The following is a 25,904-nucleotide window of genomic DNA, read 5'->3' as shown; positions in this document are numbered from 1 at the left end:
TTGTTTGACCTTTGCTAGCACATCACAGCAGCTTTCCCAGGAGGAAATTCAAAGCCATGGGTTTATTTATCATTAAAATTAACTGCTCCTCATCTCTGCTGATTATACATTTCTAAGATTGGAAAATGCCTCTGTAGAATAAAGAACCCTAAACCGTGTATGCAAGGGGCTGTTGTAGCCACATACTCCAAGTCTTAGTTCAATGATGAATCCTTCTAAATAGCCAAATACTCTCATTGACAAGACACTATGTGTTAAAGGGCAACCTAATCCATTTCCCCAGAGTTCTAAATAATAGAAAGTCGGTCCTCATGTTGCCCCTAAATCAGCTTGCCTGTACTTTCTATCTGATGCTAGTTTATTCTTCTGGAACTGCATAGAAAAATCTAGTTTCTATTTCCCATCAAGTTGAGGACTATTCAATCCATGTGAAAGCGGCTAGGAAAATGCTTTTAATCCTATATAAAGATACACGATACTTCAATTCATTCAGGAAGTAGTATTTCTTTCATGGGGTCTCAACTTTGGCTTACAAGAGATGTTCATGAAGTTTCTAAACTTGTACATACTGGGGTCTCTACTCCCAGACTTTCTGAGTGAGTGGGTCTGTGGGGCCACAGGCATCAATTATTTTCTACAAGCTTCCTTGGCAATACTGATACAAAGGCTGAGCCCCCAAATTTATTGGGTCTCTTGGCTGCTAATACCCAAAGTTCAGTGATTTAAAAAAAAGAAGGTTCCCCTCTTTAGCAGTCTTGTAGGAAGAATAGACATAAGAGTCCTTGATTTACATTAATATTTATAACAAATGCCAAGAGGCAGGGGATGAAGGAGTTCAGAGAAAGGGCGTCTAGCTCAGGGCCTGGGAGGAGCCATCAGAAGGAGTTAGCCTTACACAGCATTTTGATAGACAGGTAAGACTTAGCCAAGTGAAGATAGTAAAGGAAAAAGAAAGTGACATTCATAGCCCCGAAAGTTCAAGGCATAAATGGAATGGTGAGGACTTGCAGAAAAATGAGAATCAAATTGTTGTTAGCCAGCCATAGGGGCAAATTCTAGACACAACATAAAAACATATTGTCGCTTGATTGCAGACGAATATTACAGGGATTAAAAAAGGAACTTTCTTCAAAGATGTTTCAGTAATATTCCACGCAGTCTACCCACATGCTTACCAAGGCATGAAATAAACACTGCCTGTACCTTGATAGGACAAGTGATGTGACTCAGCTTGAGGGAAGTTCACGCTCTCGGCTGCCTCCAAAAGGAACCAAAAGTGTCTCTGTCAGATGCGGTAGGGGGAATCACTCATGCCTTTAAAATATCAGTAACACAAAATCTCGTGGAGAGGAATTGAATCAATGATAAATTTCATTTTAATAAGCTAGCACTCGTTTGTGGGTGCAGAAAAGGTCCCTGAAACCTCTGCTCGACCCAGCAGGTTCATCTGGCCATGAGGCGCTGCAACTCCAAAACACCGATGGCTTTTTATTCTTTTCTGCTTCTGGATTCTAGGACAAGCGTCAGTTGGCGGGATTTTCTGTTCTCCGTTGTGCCAGCCTAGGTCTGTATTGTGTGCGCTGCTATATTTGGGTTCCTTTATAGAAAATCTGTTTCCGTGTGTGTGTGTGTGCATGTATGTGCTTAATTAATATACTTTATTTTTTTGCAGAAAAATCGAGTGGAAAGTACACGACTGTGTCCGCACACTCCATATCCCCTTTCCCCACCACACAGTCTCCCGTTTATCGTCTTGCATTCTCCTGGTACATTTGTTATCACAATTGACGAGCCCGTAGTGGTACATTATTATTAACTCAAGTCCATCATTTGCGTTAGGGTTTATGCTTGTGTTTTGAGTATTTCCCAGCTGCAGAGCACCTTCTGACTTTGTCTCATTTTTTTTTTTCCTCTGCAATTCTGTGTCACGAATGGAGATTGTCAGAACTAGTTAAGTAAGGTCTGCACATCCCTCCAAACATTCCAGCAGCCTGAAAAGTAGAGTGCTGGTCACTCGTACCTTCTCTCGCTGTCATGACTGACAAAGCGAGGTTCTTAACCTAAATCGGCTTCGGTGAAGGTCCCAGTTTCAGTTTGTGAGGTGTTACGTTAGAGAATCTTCCACAACCTCTACATAGGACTGCGTTCAGATTTTTTCAGCTTCTTCTCTGGAAATCGTTCCGACAGATAAGTTCGCCATTAAACCTCATAAGATTCAGAATCGTGTTCAGTGATTGCATGTGTTGCTGCGCTAGTCTTTTTAATCTGGGCTCCAGCCAAATGGAACTATCTACTGTCTCATTTGCAATAGGTTGTTGTGACTTTATTTTTGGACAGCTCTGTTGTGCATGCTTGATGCTTATACTGAGAGCAGCCTCTAATCCTCTTTCTTCTTCTCCATCTTCTTTCTCTTCATCAGCAGAGTCTAAATTATAAGTTGGCAGAAGAAACTCTGACTGCCTCCCCTTGACTGGACCCCACACTTTCTCATCTTTCTTCATTCGTTTTGTACTCCCATCTGGAAGGCCCTTCTCATCCCTTCTCCCACTTGCCCTGCCTCTTCCTCTTCTCCCGGTGAGCCTATCTCTGCCAGCTGAGATGCTAGACATTATTCAAAATCCTCCTCTCCTCCGATGCCACAGCCTGCGTGAAACATTATCCTGATTCTGCAATGAACCTGAGAACTCATTACTGTTCCCTGATGCCGCACACTTTCAAATCATGTCACTCCCTTGCCTAAAACACTTCCGTGGTTTCCCATCCTGCTTGGAATTAAACCCAGACTCCTCACATTGGCACACAGGGCCCTGCACCTACTTCTCCACGATCAGACTGTACCACTCTCCTCCTGGCCAACTGCCTTGCAGCATTAATAGCTGTCAGGTTCATTGATTCACAATGGTTCCCGAGGTGTGGTCCATAAACCCCAAGGATGATTTTCCTAATAATACTAAGACACTATTGTTTTTTTTCCCAACTGTACTGACATCTGCACTAATGATGCAAAAGCAGTGGTGAGTGAAACAGCCGGGGCCTTGGCACAAACCAAGGCACTGGTGCCCGACCACACCGGTCTTGTCCTCCTCATAGCCATGAGCCTACTGTTTAAAAACTAGCAGGTTCACTGAGTACTCTTCATGAGAAAGCTGTGGAAATTATTAACTGCGTTAACTTTTGACCCGGAGTACCCACTCTTTTAATATTAGTAGGATGAAATAGTAAATATCCTTCAAGCACTTTGGCACATGTGAAAAGGGACTTGTGTTACTGGTTGCCCAGTGAACTAGTCATTTTTTTGGTTTGATGCAATGTCAATTTTACTTGAAAGAACAACTGATAGACAAACCAAGGTTATTCAAATGTAGGCATTTTGCAGATATTTTCTGGAAAATGAATGAAGGGAGCCTGTTACTTCAAGAAAAACAGCTGACAGTATTTTTTGCCAATGATAACGTTTGAGCTTTCAGTCCATCACTATAAGCTTGACAGTTTTCCAACACCCCAGTTTTTTGTGTGTGATTTTAAGTAATATGATTTTTTTTTCTTTGGAGAGAGAGAGAGGGCAAGTCAGGGAGAGGGGCAGAGGGAGGGAGGGAAAGAGAAAGAGAATCCTAAGCAGGCTCCACACTCAGGGCAGAGCCCAATGTGTGATCGGATCCCATGACCCTGGGATCATGACCTGAGCCCAAATCAAGAGTCAATGCTCAACCGACTGAGCCAACCAGGCGCCTCTAAGTAATATGATTTTTTTTACATATTGTGTAATGAAATGTGTCAATAGTTGGAATATTTGCCTAACTTAATGAACTAGTATTTTCCATAGGACAAATGTGTGGTATTTTTTTAAAAAGCATCCATAGTTAAAAGATTGCTTCAAAAAGTAGGAAAGACCAGTGATTTTTTTAATGTAAGAGGGTACAAAAAAGTTCATTACTATGGTTTCCAATTCCACACAACTAACCTTTAAGAAAATACCACTGGTTGCACATTGGTGTAATATCAACAAAGACCCTGCATCTATCTGAACGTTTATTAAAATATTTCTCCTTTTTCCATCAACATATCTGTGGGAGGCCAGATTTTTTTTCACATACTTCAACCAAAACAGCATATCACAACAGATTGAATGTAGAAACAGAGATGAGATTCCAACAGCCTTCTCTTAATCTCCGAAGGAGATTTGCAATACTATGAAACGGTGCCGTTCATTTCACTAATATTTGCTTTGGAAAATTTAGTTATTTTCATAAAACTGGGTTATTTAGGTTAACGCATAATGAGTTTATTATTATTGTAATGAATTAATGAGCGCTTTAAACTGCTCAGTTTTAATATCTGTTAAGTACGTACCAACAGACATAACGGGCATAAGCAGAAAGTCTCTGTCGTCTTCAATAAATTTTAGGAGTGTAAAGAGACTTGACACCAGTATGTTTGAGAATCGTAGCAACTAGAAGCATTATTTTTTTTTTTAATTTTTTAACGTGTATTTATTTTTGAGAGACAGAGAACACAGAGCACGAGCTGGGGGAGGGCAGAAAGAGAGGGAGACAGAATCTGAAACAGGTTCCAGGCTCTGAGCTGTCAGCGCAGAGCCTGATGCGAGGCTTGAACTCATGACTGTCTGATCATGACCTGAGCCGAAGTTGGAAGCTTAACCTACTGAGCCACCCAGGCACCCCACAACTAGAAGAATTCTTAATGAGGACTTTGGACCTAAAATTACATGTTTGGCCCCCTGTCAGAAGAATCTAGATGAATATTGTCCAAGTGCCTCCAAATTAGAAAAGTATATTCTTAAGTTTTTAAAAACTGTATGTGGTGGGGCACCTGGGTGGCTCAGTCGGTTGGGTGTCTGTCTCTTGATTTTGGCTCAGGTCATGATCTCACGTTTCTGGAAATCCAAGCCCCACATTGGGCTCTGTGCTGACAGTGTGGAACCTGCTTGGGATTCTCTCTCTTCCTCTCTCTCTCTGCCCCTCCCCTGCTTGCACTCTCACTCCCTCAAAATAAATAAATGAACTTAAATAAAAATATAAAACTGTATGTGTTTCAATCGGGTAGGACACGCGATCCAACTTTTCAGATGCTCTGCGGTGTATATAGGGCATCTTCTGTTCCTTTCGTTTCTCTTTATCCTTTTTCTCCTCTCATCCCATCTCCAATCGAACCGTTAGCCTGACCCCATTTCTATATTCAGTTTTCTTAATTTTTTTCCTCTTGTACTAAGTAATTGTTTTCTGAGAGAATCCCAGCTTAACCCATGTTTAATGTTGTCTCAAGGTCACTTTCCCTCAGGGGACAGAACCCTGTGTTCTTTCTCTCCTGAACAAATTGGTCTTTAGGAATAACATGGCTAGTTGGTCATTCTGTTACTTAATGGTTTAAAAATTCAGAGTTAGTTTTTAAAAAGTGGTAACAACTTAATGATATTCAGCTGCTGCTATTCCAGAAAAATGTTTTTAATGAGCAAGAACTTCTATAGTAGATTTTTAATTCTTTTCTAAGGAAGCACTCCCTAAAATGTGGCAGATGTATGCAAGATGATAGTACCTATCTATTTTAACTATAACTAGAACATAAAGCCTATGATTTCACAGGTACCATTGCTTAGAACAAGTTTCAGTTTTTAAAAAAATGCAATGGGGCACCTGCGTGGCTTAGTTGGTTGAGCATCCAACTCTTGATTTCGGCTCAGATCATGATCCCAGGGTGGTGGGATCGAACCCTGTGTCCATGCTGAGCCTGGAGCCTGGTTGGGATTCTCTCTCTCTCTCCCTGTGCCCCCCCGCACCGCCCCCCTGCAAATAAAAAAAATGAAATGACTTGCTATATATTCAAGGCAAAATATAAAGTAAGTCATAGTATGGTTGGTATATGGAGAGGATGTTATTTGGATGATGGAATTCGTAGCCATGTTGCAAAGAGAAGTCCCAGGTTACAGCTCATTGTACCTTCTCCTGCCTTTAGTACTCTTGCCCCTTCAACTTCCATTTCAGAATTATTCAGTGATAATTTCCTATGATGAAGTCTTTTGAAGGTTTTTTTTTTCTCGCTCAAGCCAAATAAATGAAATTCACTTAAAACACCTTTTTTGAAATGCACTATCTAAATGTACATAATATACAAAGTGAGAAGAATTTTATGTGCACAAGTAAATATGTGGTTTGGATGATAGAACTTCTAGATTTCCTAGAATCAAGACTTTATTTAGGGCAGACAATAATCTGGTTGTGGAAAGAGGATATTTTATTTTTTTAATAAAATCAATGGACCAACATAAATTTTGATAACCTTCAAAGAAAAGAAATTAAATAAATCTTGCTCGCCTCTCTCTAGGCTAACTTACGGTTTTTAAAGCGCTTGTTGACTTGACATTCCTGTTAGTCTTCTATAATGAAGTAGAGTTTTAAAGACTACTTTTTTCGTGGCACCTGGGTGGCTCCTTTGGTTAAGCATCTGACTCTTGCATTCGGCTCAGGTCATGATCCCGCAGTTCCTGGATTCAAGCCCCGAGTCAGGCTCCATGCCGGACGGCGCAGAGCCTGCTTGAGATTCTCTCTCTCTGCCCCTCCTCTGCTCTCTCTTGCTCTCTCTCAAAATGAATCAATAAACTTAAAAAAACTCCTTTTCCCCCAAATAATGATTTCTTTCTTAAAAAGAAAAGGCACACAGAGAAAGACAAATACCGTGTGATTTCACTTATATGTGGAATCTAAAAACAATGAGCAAATAAATGTAAAAAGTAGAAACTGATGCACAAATAGAACAACCTGGTAGTTGCCAGCGGGGAGGACACTGGGGGGATGGGAAAAATAGGTGAAGGGGAGTAGGAGATACAGGCTTTTAGTTAAAGAAGGAATAAATCACAGGGATGAAGGGTAAAGCACAGGGAATATAGTCCATGATAGTGTAATAGTATTGTATGGTGACAGAAGATAGTTACACCTGACATGAGCACAGCACCAGGTTTTGAGTTGTTGGATCACCATGTTGTATGCTTGAAACTAAAATAACATTGTGTGTTGGGTGCCTGGGTGGCTCAGTCAGTTAAGCGTCCAACCTCAACTCGGGTTACAATCTCACAGTTCTTGAGTTTGAGCCCCGCGTCAGGCTCTGTGCTGACAGCTGGGAGCCTGGAGCCTGCTTTGGATTCTGTGTCACCCTATCTCTCTGCCCCTCCCCTACTCGCTATCTCTCTCTCTCTCTCTCAAAACTAAATAAACTTCTAAAATAACATTGCATGTCAACTATACTTCAGTTTCCAAGAAAAAAAGAAAAAGCTTAGCTCATATTATTAGATTGTAATATTCAATGCTTACCTTTTATGTTAGGGAAGGACTTCAGTTATGTGTATAAAGGGAAGATCTCCTTACACCCCAAAACAACTTTCCTCCTACCTACAGCCTATGCTTGGAATGCTACCATTTCAGATTCATTCTTTCAGGGTAAATATTGCTTCTCCCTCTTTTATAATGCAGTTGCTGCTGTGATAGGAACCATAGGAAGCAATAAGCACCTTAGTAAGAATGCTTTCTTTCATGCCTAGGGAAAGCCTCAGGTATCCATTGGAAAAGCATGTGTCTGCAAGAAAGAGAAAGCACAAAATGATTTGAACGACAACAAAAATCAAGACTCATTTTTTCTCGCATAACAAGAAGGGCAGAGATTGGTGTTTCCAAACATTTGCTCAACCCCTCAAAAGCATAAGGGCCAGAATCTCTATGATGCTCTTGACCCGAGGAAAGGGTTATGTCAACAGGCAGGTTCCTTTTTGTAAGGATTTTATTCAAAAGCTTTTCCAGAGGACCCCAAGTAGTTTTCTGTCCCTGTTGCATGTCTCGGTAGAGCTGGGAGATGGGAAAAGAGTGCGTGGCTTTTCAGCCTCTAAAATGGAAGGACCAAGGAAGAGGGGACGAAAAACACCACATAAAAGTAACTTCAAAAGACTGAATAAACAGAGGGAAAGAAAGCATTGAAGAACATAAAAGATTAATGATAGGAAAAAGGCAAAACTAAATCATAACAATAATATTATATTGTTTTTATTAACCAGTCTTACTCTATGCCAGATACTATGCTATCTGCCTTGCGTATGTGATCTCACAAAAAGCCTGTAAGGTAGTTAAGATCTCCCATGTATAGAGGAGAAAACCAAAGTCAACTCCTTGCCCTAGGACTTGTATCAAAGCCAGGATTTGGCCTGTGCTTGCTCTGACTTCGGCACTGCCTCTCCGGAGACCAGCCCTTAGCACATGCGAGTTTCTCTTCCTGGTATATTCCATATCATGCTTCTCCAGAATGTGCAGTAAATTACACACTGTCTGAAACACAGTGGGAATTTTCAGGCCCTGCCTAATGAGGTGGATTGAACCAAGAATGCTTCAGTAGTTGCAGCAAAGCCTGCTACAGCTCTTTCCTCTGCAATAATTACCTTTCATCTTTTCAAGTTTTCTGCTCTTGGAACTCATTACTTCCATTCCGAATTCTGATCTGATGCACAAGTGGCTTCTATCCATTTTGAGTGCTTTTAGATGGACTTCTATCTTAGGAGAGAGAGTTCTGTTTGTAAGTGGCCCATGGAAGTCTGTTTGTCTATTTGGTGTTGTACTGTCAGCTTCTCTGGGCCAATTATTTCAGTGTGTTCATGCAAGGTCACCTTCCATGTTCAATCCTATCTAGGTCAGTTAACTTTAAACCAGAGATTAACCCACAGATTGGCTATTTATGTGAGCTCCTAAGTGAGGTTTGCACTCACTCAAAAGGTGTGCAAAAGGCCAAAGGGTGCTAAGGAATCAAAGGTGAATATGGGAGAGTAAGAGAACTGAGAGCTAAGATCGTACCTTGGTCATTTCATATCCGCAGAGCCTAACATGGTGCCTGGTATACATTAAATAGTTGATAAGTCCATGTTTTCACTCAAGAAATATTTGGTTAGAACCTATTTTGTGCCAGGCACTAAAAGCACAGCAGTAAACAAGATAGATGTGGTTCTCGTGCACATGAAACCTATATTCTTAGGCGGAGATAGGTAATGAAAAGCAAGCACAATTTTAAAATAAAGGAAGAAGGCCCAAATGTCCCTCAGCTGGAGAGTAAACAAATAGTGGTAGAGTCATAAAATGAAATACTACTCAGCAATGAGGATGAACGAGGTATTGCTACCCCCAGCCACACAGCAGAATCTCATAATGCACGATGGCACTGACCTCAAGTTCAAAACCATCAAAACGAATCTCTGCTGATAGAGGTCAGGCTAGTGATCCCCTTTGGAGAGGGGCAATGATTTGGAGGGGACATGCAGGAGCTTCTGGGGTCCAGGTAATGTTCTTTACCTTGATAAGGAGAATCGGGTCTATTAGAAAGTTCACTTTGTGAAGATTTCTCAGGCTCTGTGCTTATGACATAGGTTTTCCCATGCGCATGTTATAATTCAGCTAAATAAACTTATCTTAGAGAAGTTAAATGCTGAGTATAATAATGGCTGCGAAGGCATTGCACAGGACCCATGGCAGTGTGATAGACATCAGCTTAGGGCAGCACTCCTGTAGACAGGGTGGTCAGGGAAAACTTTCCTATGACATGCTAGGCAGGCTGAGCCCTAAAGGTGAGTAGGTGGCAGCCACGGGAAGATCAAGGGCAGAGCATCCCAGACAGGGGCAATGGCAAGTGCAAAGGATCTCAGGGAAGAAACATGGGGCACGCTTGAGAAAGAGAGGCCACTGTGGCTGGAGCTGAGTAAGAGGAGAGCAGAGTAAGACAAAACAAAGCCAGCAATAGACAGAGACTACATCATGCGGGGCCTCAAGGCCATTTGGTTTCTGGTCTACCCTGTATGATTTGACTCTTTCTGTGCCAGGCAGCATGCTAAGCTCCTTAGGCACATCTTCCTATGTTCTTCTTATCTTTCCAGCAACCCTGGGAGTAGGACTTAGAATTCTATTTTATACATGAAGAGCTGAGGCTTAAGGAAATCAGTTTGCCCAAGGTTACCCTTGGAAATGAGTATTATCACCAGGATTTGAGTCCATATCCCTTTGACCCCATCTGCGTTCTCAAATCCTGACTCCTGACCCTGACTCTGAGCTCTGGCATCTAAATAAACTTCTACTTTGCAGTATGACACATGTACCCTCAGGACTGTGAACAAAGTACTGAGAAAGTAGCCACCTCCATCCAGAAAAGTCTGGGAAGGAGCATGGGGTTGCATTTTGAAGACACGTCTGGAATTTTCCCATAGGCATGCTTTTTCAAGGAAGCAGTATGCGTAAAGCCTCTAAGCTGAGGATTAATCATCACAGCAGCTACTGTTTATTGATCATTCATGCTGTACCAGGTTATGCAGTGAATATGTCACTTACCTCCAGTTAGACTTCACAACAATCCTATGAGGTCAGTAATGGCCCTGTTTTACAGATGAAAACACTGAGGTGTAGAGAGCTTAGTCCTTTGCCCAGTGAGACACGGTGAGTGAGATAACTAAATACGTGATTTGCTTGTTTAATTAGTGATGAGGGAAAATAGTGAACTTGGACTGGCAGGCATCAAAACCCAGCCATAAGCATAGCTCTGCCTCTAGAATCTGTGCCCCTGACTCTCTCACTGAGAGCTTGAGGTGTTCGAGGAAGTGGGGGGTGTTTTATGGGGCTTCGTGACGGATGTTCTCCGAATTTGACTCATGTTAATGTTCCTGAAGTCCTTCTCCTTTTAAGCATTTTACATTCTGTAATCTCTTCCCTCTGAAATCCTAAAACATACTTTTGTGCGGTTGTCATTGTTGTCGTTTTGTATGTTTTTTTTCCTCTCCATCTTGACTACAAGGTCCCTGAAAACAATCCCTTATTTCCTTGAATTCCCTATTGCCTCGCCCTGGCCCTGAGGTCAGAGGTTGAATTGTTTTTATTGACCACTGATACCTCAGGACATGGGGTAGAACCAGGCAGGTAATAGATGCTCCGTAAATATTTCTTGAAGAACTGAGTACTCTGCTTATTTAACAAAGGTTAGAGTGATAATGGATTTGGCTTGGGTCAACAATCAATCTTCATCATTCAGATGGTGTGTGCCTACTTTTATTTCCATTCCTTGAGATTTAAGGCAAAAGCAAGGGGTATTGGTGGCCACTCCCTCTCCTGTTCCATTACCCCACTCCATCCCACCCCCCAAATAGTGCAGATTTGGTATTAACCCAGTGTTAGAAGGAATTCTGAATGTAAATTCTGTGAGATGCCTTGGTTGGTACTATACTATACTGTAAGGATTTGTGACTTAGGCCAGTGAAGGCTGAACTACTTGATAGAAATTTATGTTCTGGTGTCATTTTTACGAGAAAATCAACTGGTGCCCAATAATTCAGTTGAAATGTTTTCAAATTCATACAAATAACTCTGATTTTTTCTGTACAACTCCAGTGATACAAGTATCCATGGATCCTCACATCCTGGGTCAGACCAGGAAAGTCTATACGGCTTAGCAGTGTATTCATACCATGCTCTAGGACCGGCTGTCCAAAGCGGTGACCGCCAGCCACACGTGGCTATTGCACACTTGCGGTGTGGTGATTCTGAATTGAGATATACTATGGGTGTAAAATACCACCAGAGTTCAAAGATATAGTATAAAGAGAGAACGTAAAATATCTCATTAACCATTTCTATGATGACTATATGTAAAATAATATTTTTGACATATTGGCTTCCACAAAGTGTATTAATATTTATTTCACTTAGTTTTTGATACTTTTTAAAGTGAGACGTGCAGAAAATGTAAAATTATACACGTGGCTAACCTGAGACAGTGGTACTCCAGGACATGACAAATATCAATCTGTTAAAAACCTACCTCTTTTACATCTGCCCCTAACTTCACTAGTGTCACTTTTTCCAAAGTTACAAAATCAGTTAAAGCACCCCAGATCCCACCTCTGTCCATTCTCAAAACTCTACTCCTTGTTTCCTGATTGAATCAAAACTCAAGCCAGGCTTCAGTGTCCTATAGCTCTAAACATTATTTTCTACTAGCAAGATCTGCATTGATTCTAATGATGAAAGCACTTGAAATGTATATAGAAATGGGGTGCCTGGCTGGCTCAGTGGAGCAGGTGACTCTCGATCTTTGGGTTGTGAGTTCAAGCCCCACGTTGGGTATAGAGATTACTTAAGATAAATAAACAAAATGTTTTAAATGAATCAGTGCATTAATGAATACAGAAACTCAAAATTTTAAAAAAGAACTCATATTATGTTATCAAATAGCTATTACTATGCCAAGGCCATAATTAGAATTATCACCATTTTCCAAGTGAGATAAATAAGGAGGGTATAACATTTACTTGTTAAACTGGCCTTATTCCAGAAGGGCTTTTAACTCTCTGGCCAATTCAGAGGATATAAGTGACTTTTCCAAGATGACACAATGGTTGATGGAGCTAGGACCAGAATGATCTTTTTTAAGATTTCTTCTACAACAGTTAGACACAGTATCCCATTATCAATTTATAGAGTATAACTTTTTATAAATAATAGTAAAAACGGCAAAGTTTTTAGCTGACTTTCTTTTCATACAAATTGGAACTGATTAAAGGATATTCCAAGATTTCTTTCGTGCACTGCCTTCATTTATTCAGCAAAGCGCTTATGGAGTGCCTGTCTTGTGTAAAGCACTAAGTTGGCCCTGGGGAGACATCAATGAACAAATAACAAAAAAGAGACATATCATCTAACAAATTTAATCATAACTAACAAGTAGTTAGAACAAAGGGCTGTGGAACCTACTCTCTTAACAACACTCAAGTATGTAAGACAGTACTGTTAATTATAGTCACCATGCTGTGCATTAAATCCCCCAAAACTTAGATCTTATAGTTGGAAGTTTGTATGCTTTGGTCAACATCTCCCCATTTCTCCCACCCCTGAGATGCTGGCAACCACTCTCTATTTCTCTGAGCTCAACATTTTTCCGATTCCATATGTAAGCGAGAACATAACAGTATTTGTCTTTCTCTGCCTTATTCCATTTAGCATAATCCCTTCTGGGTCCATCCATGTTGCCACAAATGGCAGGATTTCTTTCTCTTTTATGAATAATAATCAAGTGTGTGTGTGTGTGTGTGTGTGTCTGTGTGTGTGTGTTCAAACATCAGTGATCACTTTGGTTGTTTCCATGTCTCGGCTATTGTGAATATGCTGCAATGAATGTAGGGGTACCACTATTTCTTTCAAATAGTGATTCCCTTTCCTTGGGATGTATACCCAGAAATGGGATTGCTGGATCGTATAGCACTTCTGTTTTTAATTTTTTGGGGAAACTCCATGTTATTTTCCATAGTGGCTGTACCAGTTTACATTCCCATCAACAGTATGGAACAGGAGTTCCATTTTCTCTACAGCCTTGCCAACAGTTGTTATTTCTTGTTGTTGTTGTTGTTGTTGTTGTTGTTGTTGTTTTTATGATAACCATTCAAACAGGTGTGAGGTGATGAGATATAGTGGGTTTGATTGGCATTTCTCTGATAACTGATGTTGAGTATCCTTTCATGTACCTGTTGGTCATTTGTATGTCTTCTTTGGAAAGATGTTTAATCAAATCTTCTACCCATTTTTTCATTGGATTTTTTGTGGTTTTTTGCTTTTATATGAGTTCCTTATAGATTTTGGATATTAACCCCTTATGAGGTAGATGGTTTGCAAATATTTTCTCCCATTCTATAAATTGCCTCCTTATTTTGCTGATTGTTTTTTTTTTTTTTTTTTTTTGCTGTGAAGAAGATTTTTAGCTTCATGTAGTCCCACTTGTTGATTTTTGCTGTTGTTGCTTGAGCTTTTGATGTCATATCCAAAATTCATTGCTAAGACCCATGTCAAGGAGGTTTTGCCCTGTGTTTTCTTCTAATGGTTTTACAGTTTGAGTCTTACATTTAAGTCTTTAATTCACTTAAAGTTAATTTTTGTGAGTGGTGTAAGATAGGGGGTCCAATTTCTTTCTCTTGGGTATGAATATCCAGTTTTTCCAGCATCATTTATTGAGGGGATTGTCCTTTCCCCACTGAGTATCTTGGTGTCCTTGTCAGTTATCATTGCCTGTATATTCATGAGTTTATTTCTGGGTTCTCAATTTTGTCCTGTGGTCTCTATGTCTGTTTTTATGCTAATACTGTACTGTTTTGATGACTATAGATTTGGAAATCAGGGTATATAAGACCACCTGAGGTGCCTGTGTGGTGGTTTGTTCAACAACAACCCTCTCTCACGAAAAGCAAAACAAAACAAAACAAAAAAAACAAGCCAAGAACACATGACTTATATAGCATTTGCCAATTTCCATGGTGTAAATATTCCCATCCTGGTTGATATCTGGCTTCCAACAAGGTTTCACAGAATGTGGAGTTGGGAAGAGGTATATGGTAGCACCCATTATCTATCATTTCCACCCTACAAATACAATAGATGTTAATAACCTCAAAAGCACAGGTTATGGTAAAATGATCAGGAAGCGATGACTTTTGAATATGCGTTGCCTTTGTTTTCAATATAATTTTTTAACAATTTATGTATTTATGTATTTTTTAGTAAACAACCACCTCACAAAATTCCTGCAAATGTAACAGTCAGCTAGTGCGCGCCCATAGAAGCCAGGTCTAGCACACCGATGGGACAGGCATCTTCCATGGAAAGCAATCACAATCCTTGTCTAGAACAAGTCCTCACTGTTCTCTCTTTCTCTGTTCCTTACAGATCAGCAAACAGCAGTTGCAAACAGTCAAGGACCGGTTTCAGGCTTTCCTCAATGGGGAAACCCAGATTGTGGCTGATGAAGCCTTCATGAACGCCGTCCAGAGTTACTATGAGGTAAGACTCACCATGCAGAAGAAGGCTAAGACTGCCCAAGCCTAAAGCCCAGAATTGCCAGACTATTGTTCAGTGGGAACAGCAGCCTTGGCCTCCTACAGAACCATCCCCCCACCCCCGAGGCAAACGGGTTGATGTTTGGTTACGGTTTTTAGAAATAACAGCATTTTGTTTGGGGAAAACTAAAGCAAACCCACTTGTGTACCCACTAAACAAGATACTGTATGCGAAACACTCTGCACATTGCCTGTTTTATGTATGATTTCTTGTTTAGTCTGTACAACAGTCTTGTGAGTTAGGTCCCGATATTATTCCCATCTTACCAAGTAAGGCATCTGAGGCTGTGAGAGGTTAGGTCAGTTACTCCAAGTTGCACAGCTGTTACAATGCCACAAGCTAAGACTTGAACTGAGTTGGGAGCTTTTTTCCTACCAACTCCACCCCTTCTAAAGGATGTTAACATCTTCTAAGATGGTGCCTTCACTTGCTTCCTTGTTCTTTCTATTAAAATGGTGCTGTGAGTTCTTTTCTATGAGTTAGAACCCCATCCAAAGTGCAGTACTCTTCTTAAGAGAAAACCTATAAGTGAGAGAACATATCCTGAATATACATCACAAGGGAATTTTCACCTGTCATCCTCAGAGGTTTATGTACCAGTCAAGTCAGATTTTGGAATTCTACTAGTATATTTAAAACTTATAATTATTCTTCCATAATGTGCACATTGGCTATGGTGTATACATTATTAGTGGAGTCGATATACCATCCCTTCCTATGGGCAATGTTTGCCTGATGTGCATATTTTTCAAAAGTTACTATATGGTCATTAAAAGACATTTGTTTTCATGTGAACCAGATATTCTCTGTATTTGGGATCGTATGCCCCAAATGTTATACCCATTGTCAAGGCTAGGTTAAAAGCATTAGAAACCAACTGCCAAGCATTGAAAAATGCATGGCATCCTGCCATATGCAATTCAAGGTAATAACAATAAACTAAGTATAAAGGAATCCACCAGACTCTGATTTTTTTTCCATGGGATCACTTCACGGATTTTCTTCTTTCTTTCCTCTCTGTTTTTAATTATTAGGTACCAAACATTTTCAAAATAAAAACACTGGTGCTTCTGCTCTGCTGTGCTCCACACACATGCTTCTGCCCATCGGGCACTCCAATGTTAGTTGATTGATTCAGTAAAACTCTCCTTCCCACGTGCTAAAGTACTTGGCTTTTTTCATGAAGAGAGTAGAGCAAGACTGCAATTAGATTTTGTGCAAATACTATTGACTGGTTTGCTAATTACTGTTTAACAGTAAACAGTCTTTGTCTCTGTGATGTTTGCTGGGTCCAGCCACAGACTCATTTTACACATTTTCTCAATGAAATTTCTGTTTGGGTTTGTTTTAGAAGTCTGGTTCATTTTTATAGTTGTCAAATTTAAGCTTTTTTTCATTTTATAAATAATATTATTGCCGATAAGTGTCAGACTTAATTCTTTATCTTATGTGATGCAATATTTCAGTTGAATTCAATGCAATGTGGAAATGACATTCAGAACCATGATGATGGTATGGCAATGAATATCTTGAATCTATTTAACAGAAGATTTTGTGGAGAAACCACCAGGGAATGAAATTAATTTCCCCCCCTTTTTTTCAAGTTCTGAAAGCCAGTTCAGGCCAGGCAGACCTTAGCAATAATTCTCCATGTTTAGAGTTATTCACCAGTTTGTAAATTTGTAGATTGCAAATCTTAATTAGAAAGCTCATTTGACTAATGACATAAATTAAAAGGAAATGCCATTTCTTTGTATTAATTAACTGAAAATAATAGTTATCAATGTGTTAATGAGTCTCTGGAAATTGCCATTATATCTATAGTGACCCCGGTATTTTTTTTTCTACAGTAGCTAGTTTATTTGAAAGAGCTTCTTTTTAGTCTGGTGAGAATACAGGCATTGAGAAATCACTGAATAGTTAATATTAAGATTTGAGTGACAGGAAATAATGTAGGGTATTAATTATTTACTGTATTCATTAGTAAAGTTTCGAGAGTCTTGGGATGCTTGTTCCCGGGAAGTCTAATCCACTGAAGCAAAAGTCCATAATCAAAGGTTCAAGATCAACACTTAACTTGGGAGAGCTCCAAGTTCATTACTCTTCCATTTCTCCCTCCCCCTTCACTCTTGGGCAGGGGAGAAGCTAGGATTTCTTTCTCCACCTTACTCCAGGATCCAATTGCTTTCCTGTCAGTATCTGTCTGGGTCAAGACTCTTTGGATTACAAATGACAGACACCTAGGTCAAACTGGCTTAAGCCAAAAATGAGATTTATTTGCTCAAGCAACTTAATAGTCTAGGAATAGACCTGGTTTCAGCTGTGGCTGGATCCAGAGACTCCAAAGATGCCAGCAAGATGGGTATCTTTCTCCCCATACCTCAGCTTTGTTCCTCCCTGTGTTGGTTTTATTCTTAGGGTGGTTCTCTGCATGTGAAGGACTCTGGAAGATTCCGGTCTTGCCCTACCAGCTTAGCAACCACATCAGCAAACAGAATACCTCTTTGCTGAGAGCCCCAGCAAAAGGCCCCAGGTGACTTGGTTGGGCTGTCATGGGTCGTGTGGCCTTTCTGGAGCCAGTCACGACAGATGGAGGCTGGACTAGACCAGGGGATCAGTGCTTTGACAGATACCGCCTCTGGAGCCTATGAGCAGTCTCAACTACACTGGAACCATCTAGAGTGAGAGTGCAGTGGTTTCTCATTGAGAAATTAGGGTGCTTTCTACCAGAAGAAGAATGTTGGAATGTATGCTTTGCTGGCAAAACCAATAGATATCCTCCTAAAACCCAATCTCTCTCTCTCTCTCTCTCTCTCTCTCTCTCTCTCTCTCACTCTCTCACACACACACACACACGCGCACGCACACACACTCACACATATTCCACCCCACCATACCACACCTTCACATCCCAGTTTGCCAATGGTAATGACATATGGAAACAACTTTTCCTCAAACAGTTCTGAAAAGATTCTACTAGAATAAGTCATTTCAGTCATTGGCCTTGTTTTGCTAAGGCAGTAACAGTTTTTCAGCACACTAGAGTAGTAAAGAAAAATTTTTTAGATGAAAGGAGTGAGTAGGCTCTGTCCCTTTTCTATCTGTGCCCATCCAGCCCAGTCTGAACCCCGCTGGCCAGCATTAGCATCAAGCCACTCGGGCCTGTGACCTGATCTGGGCTGGGATAAAGGGAGCCAGGATTCCCTCTGGCTCCTGAGAGCATGCAGGTTTATTTTATCCTTTCCTGGCGGCCTTGATCGTCAAAGCCGATCAGGCAGGCAGCAGATTAATCCTATAATCTCCTCCATTCCGGCTTTGAGAGCTGGGCGTTGAAGTGGGTGCTTGCTCCGAGATCTGGGAGATCCGGCTGGGCAACTCCATCCCCTTCTTACAGCTGTGGTCCTGAGACATCAGAGAGCTCACCCATTTCTCCGTAACTCACACAGTGGGTTTAGGACAACTCTAACTCTCAGTGCTTTTAAGACAGATGTCTATGCCGTAAGCCCTCTCACCTTGCATTCTCGCCCTTATCCCCCATTTCCCTGCTTCATTTTGGCTCTTCACATGCCAGTCCTGGCATCAGAGCAAAGAAGTAGATGGAAAAATTTTACAAAACCTCTGTCACTCAGGGCCTCCCTGGAAGGACACATGGGGGTTGGTGGGAGGCAGAGATGCACACACCCCTATTTAAAAAAAATTTTTAATGTGTATTTAGTTTTGAGAGAGATAGAGTATGAGCGGGGGAGGGGCAGAAGGAGAGGGAGACAGAATGTGAAGCAGGCTCCAGGCACTGAGCTGTCAGCACAGAGCCCGACGCGGGGCTCGAACCCACAAGCTGTGAGATCATGACCCGAGCTGAAGTCAGACCCTTAACCGACTGAGCCACCCGGGTGCCACACATACCCATTTTAGAACTTTACAGCTGATGTCTGGGCTTCAGCCAGTGAAGCTGCTCTGATTGAGTTTGTTTTGTTTTGCTCTGTTTTGTTTTGTTCTTAGCCAATCTCTAACACAGTCCTGGGTGGTTTTGTCAAACTAACTTTGTTGTAGAAGACAGAATTTTGGGGTTGCCTGGGTGGCTCAATCGGTTAAGTGTCTGATTCGACTTCATCTTGGGTCATGATCCCACGGTTTGTGAGTTCAAGCTCCATGTCAACGCTCTGCACTGACAGCACAGAGGCTGCTTGGGATGCTCTCTCTCCCTTTCTCTCTGCCCCTCCCCTGTTTGCACGCTCTCGCTCTCAAAATAAATAAATGAACATTTAAAAAGAAAAGAATTTTGCAGTTGCTAGCAGCAAGAACTGACCAGCTGGTTAAATTAAGCAATGATGATGATAATGATGATGGTGATGATGATGATAGTATAACAGCACAACAATAATAACAGCAACAAGAGTGATTAAAGGAAATAGCCAAGCTCCAGAAAAGAGGGAACCCTGGCCGCTCAATTTCAGGAAGCGGGTGGCCTTATAGTGGCACCCCATCATTGGTCTAAATCTCCACCAACCCGACTCCATTCTTGTGCCATCCCGCTCTGGATCTGAAACCCACAAGGGGAAGTCTCACTGGCCAACCTCAGGTTCCAACCTGCCACATGGCTGAGGAAGGACACGCTCCCATGCCTAACAGTCTCTCTGAGGCCGTGTGCAGTGGCACAGACATTCTCAGACTGAGGGACTATTATCAGCAGGGGAGGACACGTGGCAGGCACAAACTACAGGTGTCTTCAACACTGGGTGACATACTGTATTCAGTCTCTATAGTGGACTTTTTTTTTTTTTTTTATCTAAGAAAAGTGGAAGTCAGGTCAAATCTGGCTATTTTTCTGAAATGAAGCTCTGTATTTTCCAGTATGTAAAAACCACTGTAACCCCTCAGTGGCCTTCCAACAGATGTATCCCTGGGAGAAGAGTAACTACCCAGTGTAAAGACATTTGTTCCGAGGGGAACGCAGAGCAAGGAAGGAGGGGGCAGAGGTCAGAGTGATTCGGAGGATGTTTTGTGTCTGAAAGATGTGGCACTGAATTCTAGTTCCTCTGCACACTGGCTGGGGGACCTTGGCCAAGTCTGAGCCTCAGGTACTTTCTCTGTACTAGGACCTCCGTGCACAGTTGTTGTCAGGACTAAATTACACACACACACACACACACACACACACACACACACACACAACCTCACCCTAAATATGGCACCTGGAAAGTAACATCATAACTATATTCTATATTAAGGTTAGAGGAGGAGACTGGCGGTCCACACACGTCTGCTGCATAGAAACAGTAGGAGAGAATTGAAAGTTGATAGAATCAATCCCCTCCCTAGTTTCTTGCTCTGGGCATGAGGTAGGGTGGGGAGTACAAAGTCGATGTGGGGGGCCAGGGTCTAGAACTAGGAAACGGAGCTGCTTTTGTTGCTAAGCTACTGCTCCCTACCACGGGTCTGGGTCCCAGATCTGCTTCTGAAGTTTGCCCCAGTATCTTTTACTTTTTGATGAAAGATACCTTTCCGATCCAAAGGTCATTTTATTTTAGAAACTAACATGCTCCTTGTCTCGATGAAGGTAAAGTATGTAAGTTGTTCCATGTAGGAAGAGGTGTTTTAAGTGATCATAAAGTAAAACGTAATATAAAAATGATAACTATGTGATATATAGATTACAAAAATAGACCATGTAGAAAACAACCCTAAAGCCCATGGTTGGAAAACCACCCATAATCCCATCATGCTAGACAACTACTATTAAATTTTGGTATGTATCTTTTCAGGTATTTTTAATGTGTCTATACACATGAAGATAGCTATTTGATTTCCAAATTAAGACTATCAGGGGAACTCCTACAAAATATTGCTAACCCAATTGTGTCATTTAGCACAGTGGGTTTTAATTTCTTTCCTATCTCTGCAAAACTCACACTTAGGACATATTCTCATCAGTTTTATTTCCTATCCTGTTCTCAGTCCAGGGTCATACTCCTATCCCCCAACTTCACCTTACCTTTGGAATTATCTGCTTTAACAGTATTTCAGGACACCTTTTGATGCTCATTAAAAAATATTGTCTTTTTCCATTGCTACATGATATTCTGTTTAAAAATAACAGCTAACTCTTATGACGTTACTTCGTGAAGGTAAGAGGCACCATTACAGACACCATGCTGACCAACTGATATGCATTGTTGGGGTGAATCCTCATCCAAATCCTACACGGGAGGGTCGTTATGATTCCCATGTGAAAGATGGGGCAGCCGAATCCCAGAAAGATTAAGTAACTTGCAAAAACGGCAACTGGTAGAGTCAGAACTTGAACCCAGGGCCGTCTGACACTCTGGTCCACCCCGCCCAGTACCTGTGTGGCATTCGTTAGTAGCAACCGGGCCGTTGTGGGTGGTGGATGTTTTTAAACCTTATTTACTCTAACATGTAGGTATTTCTCTTATTTACGTTGGGATGACAGGCTTTTGTAGAGCTGGAAAGGATCAGGAAGTGGAAGCTGGGCCAGCTTTCCCCCGTACCCTGTACAGTCATTAAGACCTGATGTGTGTGTGTGTTCCTAAAACAACCTTGAAGCTGCTTGGCTCTGGCGGTGGAGGGAGGGACTGATGGATGAGGCCGAGTCACTGAATTGACTGCCCTTCACCATTCAGTATTTATTTGTTTATCTTCCATCTGCCATTATGACCTGTCTGGGAAGTTGCCAGAGGAGCAGGAAGGATTTATGGATGTGCCACACGGAACCGAGCCGGCGGCTGAGGTCTCTTGCGATAGTCGCCAAAAAACAAAACCGGGAACAAAGACGCCGGCTAGAGCTCCCAGTACAAATGGGTTTCCAGGGCGGTTTTTAGAGACAGTCAAGTACATCGGTACTCAGGGGCTGTATTCGCTACAGGGCAAGGCTGGCCCAGACCCTTCTGACCCTTCGCTTCTGACAGGCTGCGAAGCCCGGACAGATGATATGCCTGGAAAATTAGTTTTTTGCCGTCACTTTTTCTCCCCATGGCTGCCTCCTGTTTGGCACTCCATCTTTGTGGTCTCCTTAGTCTCCGGTCTCCTTTTGCACGCTTTTGACATGCCACTCATCTCCCCTCGATCTGGGGCCTGGCTGTCGTATCTTAGCTCCGGACAGATGGAGCCCTCTGCTTTTCAAAGTCCTTTCATTTTGTCAAAGAAGAGTGGCTGAATCAACCCCATGTGACAGCAAAGGAGAGTGAGGTTTCTGGAAGTTAAGCGACTTGTCTAAGGCCATCTGCTAGGAGTTCAATAAATATTTACTGAGTGGCTACTTTATACAAAGGAAGGGGCTCTGTGAAGCAGGATCCAGGGGTCACCCAGCCAGTGACAGATGCCAGCTAGGAACAATGTGCCAACATCATTTCTTTAATTTTTAAAATTTTTTTTAACATTCATTTATTTTTGAGAGGGAGAGAGAGAGATACAGAGCACAAGCAGGGGAGGTGCAGAGAGAGAGGGGAGACATAGTATGAGAAGCAGGCTTCAGGCTCTGAGCTGCCAGCACAGAGCCCAACGCAGGGCTCCAACTCATAGACCGTGAGATCACGACCTGAGCCGAAGTCAGAGGCTTAACCAACTGAGCCCCCAGGAGCCCCAGTATCATCATTTCTTACCTCCCGTTATCATGTCCAAGGGAAAATCTAGCCTCAGCCCCTTGTTTTAAGAGACCAGTATATTGTGCTTCCTTATTTCCCTTTATTTCCCTGCTCCCGTCCACATATAATCTCAATAGGCTCTCTGCTTTGAGACATCTCCTTTGTTGCTGTTGCTTATTCACTCATTAAACACAGCGTCAACTATGTGCCAGGCGCTGCCTTAAGCACTCAGAAGAAGGAATGGGAAAAAAAACAGCTACAACTCCTGCCTTGCTGGGACTTCTAGTCTAGCTGGAGCCCAGATATTAACCAAACAGTCACAGACAAATGGCAGTTCTGGAAGGGTTTTGGAGGAAAGGAATATGGTGCTAAGAGCTTATAAATGGGGGCCTGCCCCAGGTTTGCGGGACACTGGTCTGGACAGATGGGAGGAGGGTATGGCTGCTGGTTGAATGTTTTAAGTTACCTCTGATTTTCGTTAGAGCTGACAATGAATAATTCAACTCTTCGCATCCCCACCACTGTCATCACCCACGGGTGCTCCTGCAGGTACACCCCACCTGGCCTACTGCCTGTTCTCTTGCCCCCTTCAGATTGGTTTTCTGCATTAAAGCCAGAGAATGTGGATTTGATCAGGCCATGTCCCTGCTTAAAACCTGCAATGGCTGCTCACTGCCCTTCAGATAAAGACCGGTATCTTTCATGTGGCCTCCCTTGCCTCCCAGCACCTGGCTCCTTCCCGCCACTGGTCTATCCCGTCTCCTCACTGCCACCCACCCGGAACTTGCTCCAAGGCAGACCCAGCCACAGTGGCTCTCCCTACTTCCTCAGACACTCAGGGTCTTTACACATTTTGTTCCTCCTCTCTGAAATACTCTTTCACGCTCTTTTTACCTACCCATCATTCCCATATCATCCCAAAGGAGTTTTGCTCCAGGAAGGATTTCCTGACTCCCTGCTGGAATATTCCTGGCAATAGACCACCCGTGTGCATCCCCCTTGAAAACACTTATCCCAGGTTATAATATTTCTATGGCATTATTAGGGTGATGTTGCAGAGGCATGAGGGCTGGATCCACATCTGTTTTGCTCACCACTGTCTTGCTGGCACCTGGCACAGTATCTCCTCCCTAGTGAGTGCCCAAAGAAATGATGAACGTGATCATGAAGAAGAGTATAAACGTGACAGCTGGAAGGGCAACCTCAAAATTTTAAAATGCAATGCTCTCCATGTACAGATAAGACACTGGAGAACCAGAGAGGGGAGGTGACTTCCCCAAGGCCACACAGCAAGTTAGTAGTACAACTGGCCCAGACCATGGTTTACAGCTCCTGCCTCAATCCTATACCCCAGAAACTTCCTCTGTTTGCCTCAAAACTTTGATGTACTTTGAGACGCAGACCTGTAACTGAGACGCAAGGTGTTAGATGGCATTAAACATTGTAGATTCTCAGGTAAATTCTTTAGTTCATTAAGGCTCATAAGGCTTGAGGATTTAGTTGAAGCTTGTTCTCTACAGTTGATTTTTTTTTAATGTTTTTTTATTTATTTCTGAGACAGAGAGAGACAGCATGAGCAGGGGAGGGGCCGAGAGGGGGGAGACACAGAATCTGAAGCAGGCTCCAGGCTCTGAGCTGTCAGCACAGAGCCCGACGCAGGGCTCGAACCCACGGACCGCGAGATCATGACCTGAGCTGAAGTCAGACGCTTAACCAACTGAGCCACCCAGGCGTCCCACTACAGTTGATTTTTAAATGAGCTCTAAGATCTCCACTGAGCACCAGTTCCCAGGCATGGAGGAGCCGGCCACGGCCCTTGGCTGTGAAGCAAACCCTCAGCCCTCCTTCTTTCTGAATTAGTTCATTATGTTGGCAGTAGGTGGAGACCACCGTTCTAACATCTCTCCTCCCCAAGGAAGGCTTTGTCATGAAGCAGGAGGCAATGGGATGTCCCCCAAGCAGTGCCGTCTCCTGGCTAACAGGTGCATTTCCTGAAATTCGACAGGGGGAGCGAACGTGTGTTCCGCCTCTTGAAGGGTATTTGTGCACCTGCTGAAGTGTGATCGGGACACAGCTCAAAAGTGGCCGATGTTCCCTCTTTGTGACTATGAAGCAACAGCTTCACCGTCTTGTTTTACATCCCAGAACCACGTGGCTTGTGCACATCTCCACATGGTGGGTACTGGAACAGAAGTCAACTGTTCTTAATGGGTGGCTTGGTTCCAGGACCCAGCCAGCGCCAGCCAAACAACCAAGCGTCCTTCCGCAGGCAGGAGAGGTTCTCCACCAGGCAGGTGAGACCCTTAGGGAAGGAAGGAACCAGGGTGAAGTAACAAACAACACAAACAAACAAAAACCCCACAACTACAACAAAAAAACACATACCTTTATAATCAGCCAGTTTGAGTTACCAGAGTTACCTACCCCTCTCTAGAGTCTTGGTTTTCCAGTCTACAAGGTAGGCAGAATATAATGCCTACCTTCTTCATTCATTCCCTTTTAAAGGGCCAGGCTCTATACCAGAGATAGGTGACATTGTGGGGAACAAGATGAGCCCAGTCCTAATGGAGTTTACATTTCAAGAAGGGAGACATTAAATACACGTTCCCCGGATACTTGTTCAGTTTTGGGTGGGATGAGTCTCCTTGAGAGGATAAAATGGGCTGTAAATCATGGTTACCTGGTAAGGGTCAGACATCGTGCCGGGTACTTTGTATGTAATAACCACAACCATGGTGGGGTTCCCATCCACGATGGTGACGTGGGAAGACCCTGAACTCCCCTCCTCCATGGAGACAACCCACATCTGCACCTATCTGTGGAGCATTTCCTCCTGAAGAAGAACTGAAGGCTGACTGAATAGCTTGTGCACAACAAAAGCCGAAGAGAGCACCCAGAGAACAGTAAGAGACGGGGACAGGGTAATGAAGGGGACCCACACCCCCAAAGCTCCCAATGGCTGTAGGAAGGGATAGTCCTGAGAGACCCGGAGCAGATCCCTGTGGCGCAGAAAAAAGCCACAATTTAAAAGAGCAACGAGGAAAAAAACAAAAAAAAAGGGCAAGTAGAATAATACAAAGGGACGAGCCCTAGAACGCAGCAGCCAGCTGGCAGGGGAGCTGCTGGAATCCTCTCGGGGTCAGAGAGGCTGGTGGACAGCACAGTTTATACTCCCTCCATGTGACAGGAGTAGGGTCTGGACACCAGACCCTGCCTGCCACCTCAGCAAGCTCTGCGGGTGGGGGGGGGGCCTAGCCCACCCCAGCCCACCCCAGCCCCACCCTTCCCCGCAAGCCAGCCCCAGCCCTGGGCGCACCAGGACACCTCTGGTCAGAGCTGACTGTAGCTCTAGCCGCTGCGACAAGGTGACCCAGGTCCAGAGCACAGCAGAACACATCGA

At 42.8% G+C, this 25,904-nt stretch overlaps 1 protein-coding gene across 13 annotated transcripts in view; it reads left to right on the top strand.

Annotated features, from left to right (window-relative positions):
* The window catches only part of CADPS (calcium dependent secretion activator), a 477,475-nt gene that overhangs the window by 93,339 nt on the left and 358,232 nt on the right, over positions 1–25,904 (top strand). For all 13 annotated transcript variants that reach the window (XM_049642654.1, XM_049642655.1, XM_049642657.1 and 10 more), the window contains one exon: positions 14,733–14,846. In XM_049642654.1, the coding sequence (XP_049498611.1) occupies positions 14,733–14,846 (114 nt within the window). The remainder of the gene's footprint in view (positions 1–14,732; positions 14,847–25,904) is intronic.

Source organism: Panthera uncia, chromosome A2, assembly GCF_023721935.1.
Source record: "Panthera uncia isolate 11264 chromosome A2, Puncia_PCG_1.0, whole genome shotgun sequence".
Classification (NCBI taxonomy): Eukaryota; Metazoa; Chordata; class Mammalia; order Carnivora; family Felidae; genus Panthera; species Panthera uncia.
The sequence above is the reverse complement of the archived record's forward strand: the minus strand, read 5'-3'. Positions and strand labels throughout refer to the sequence as shown.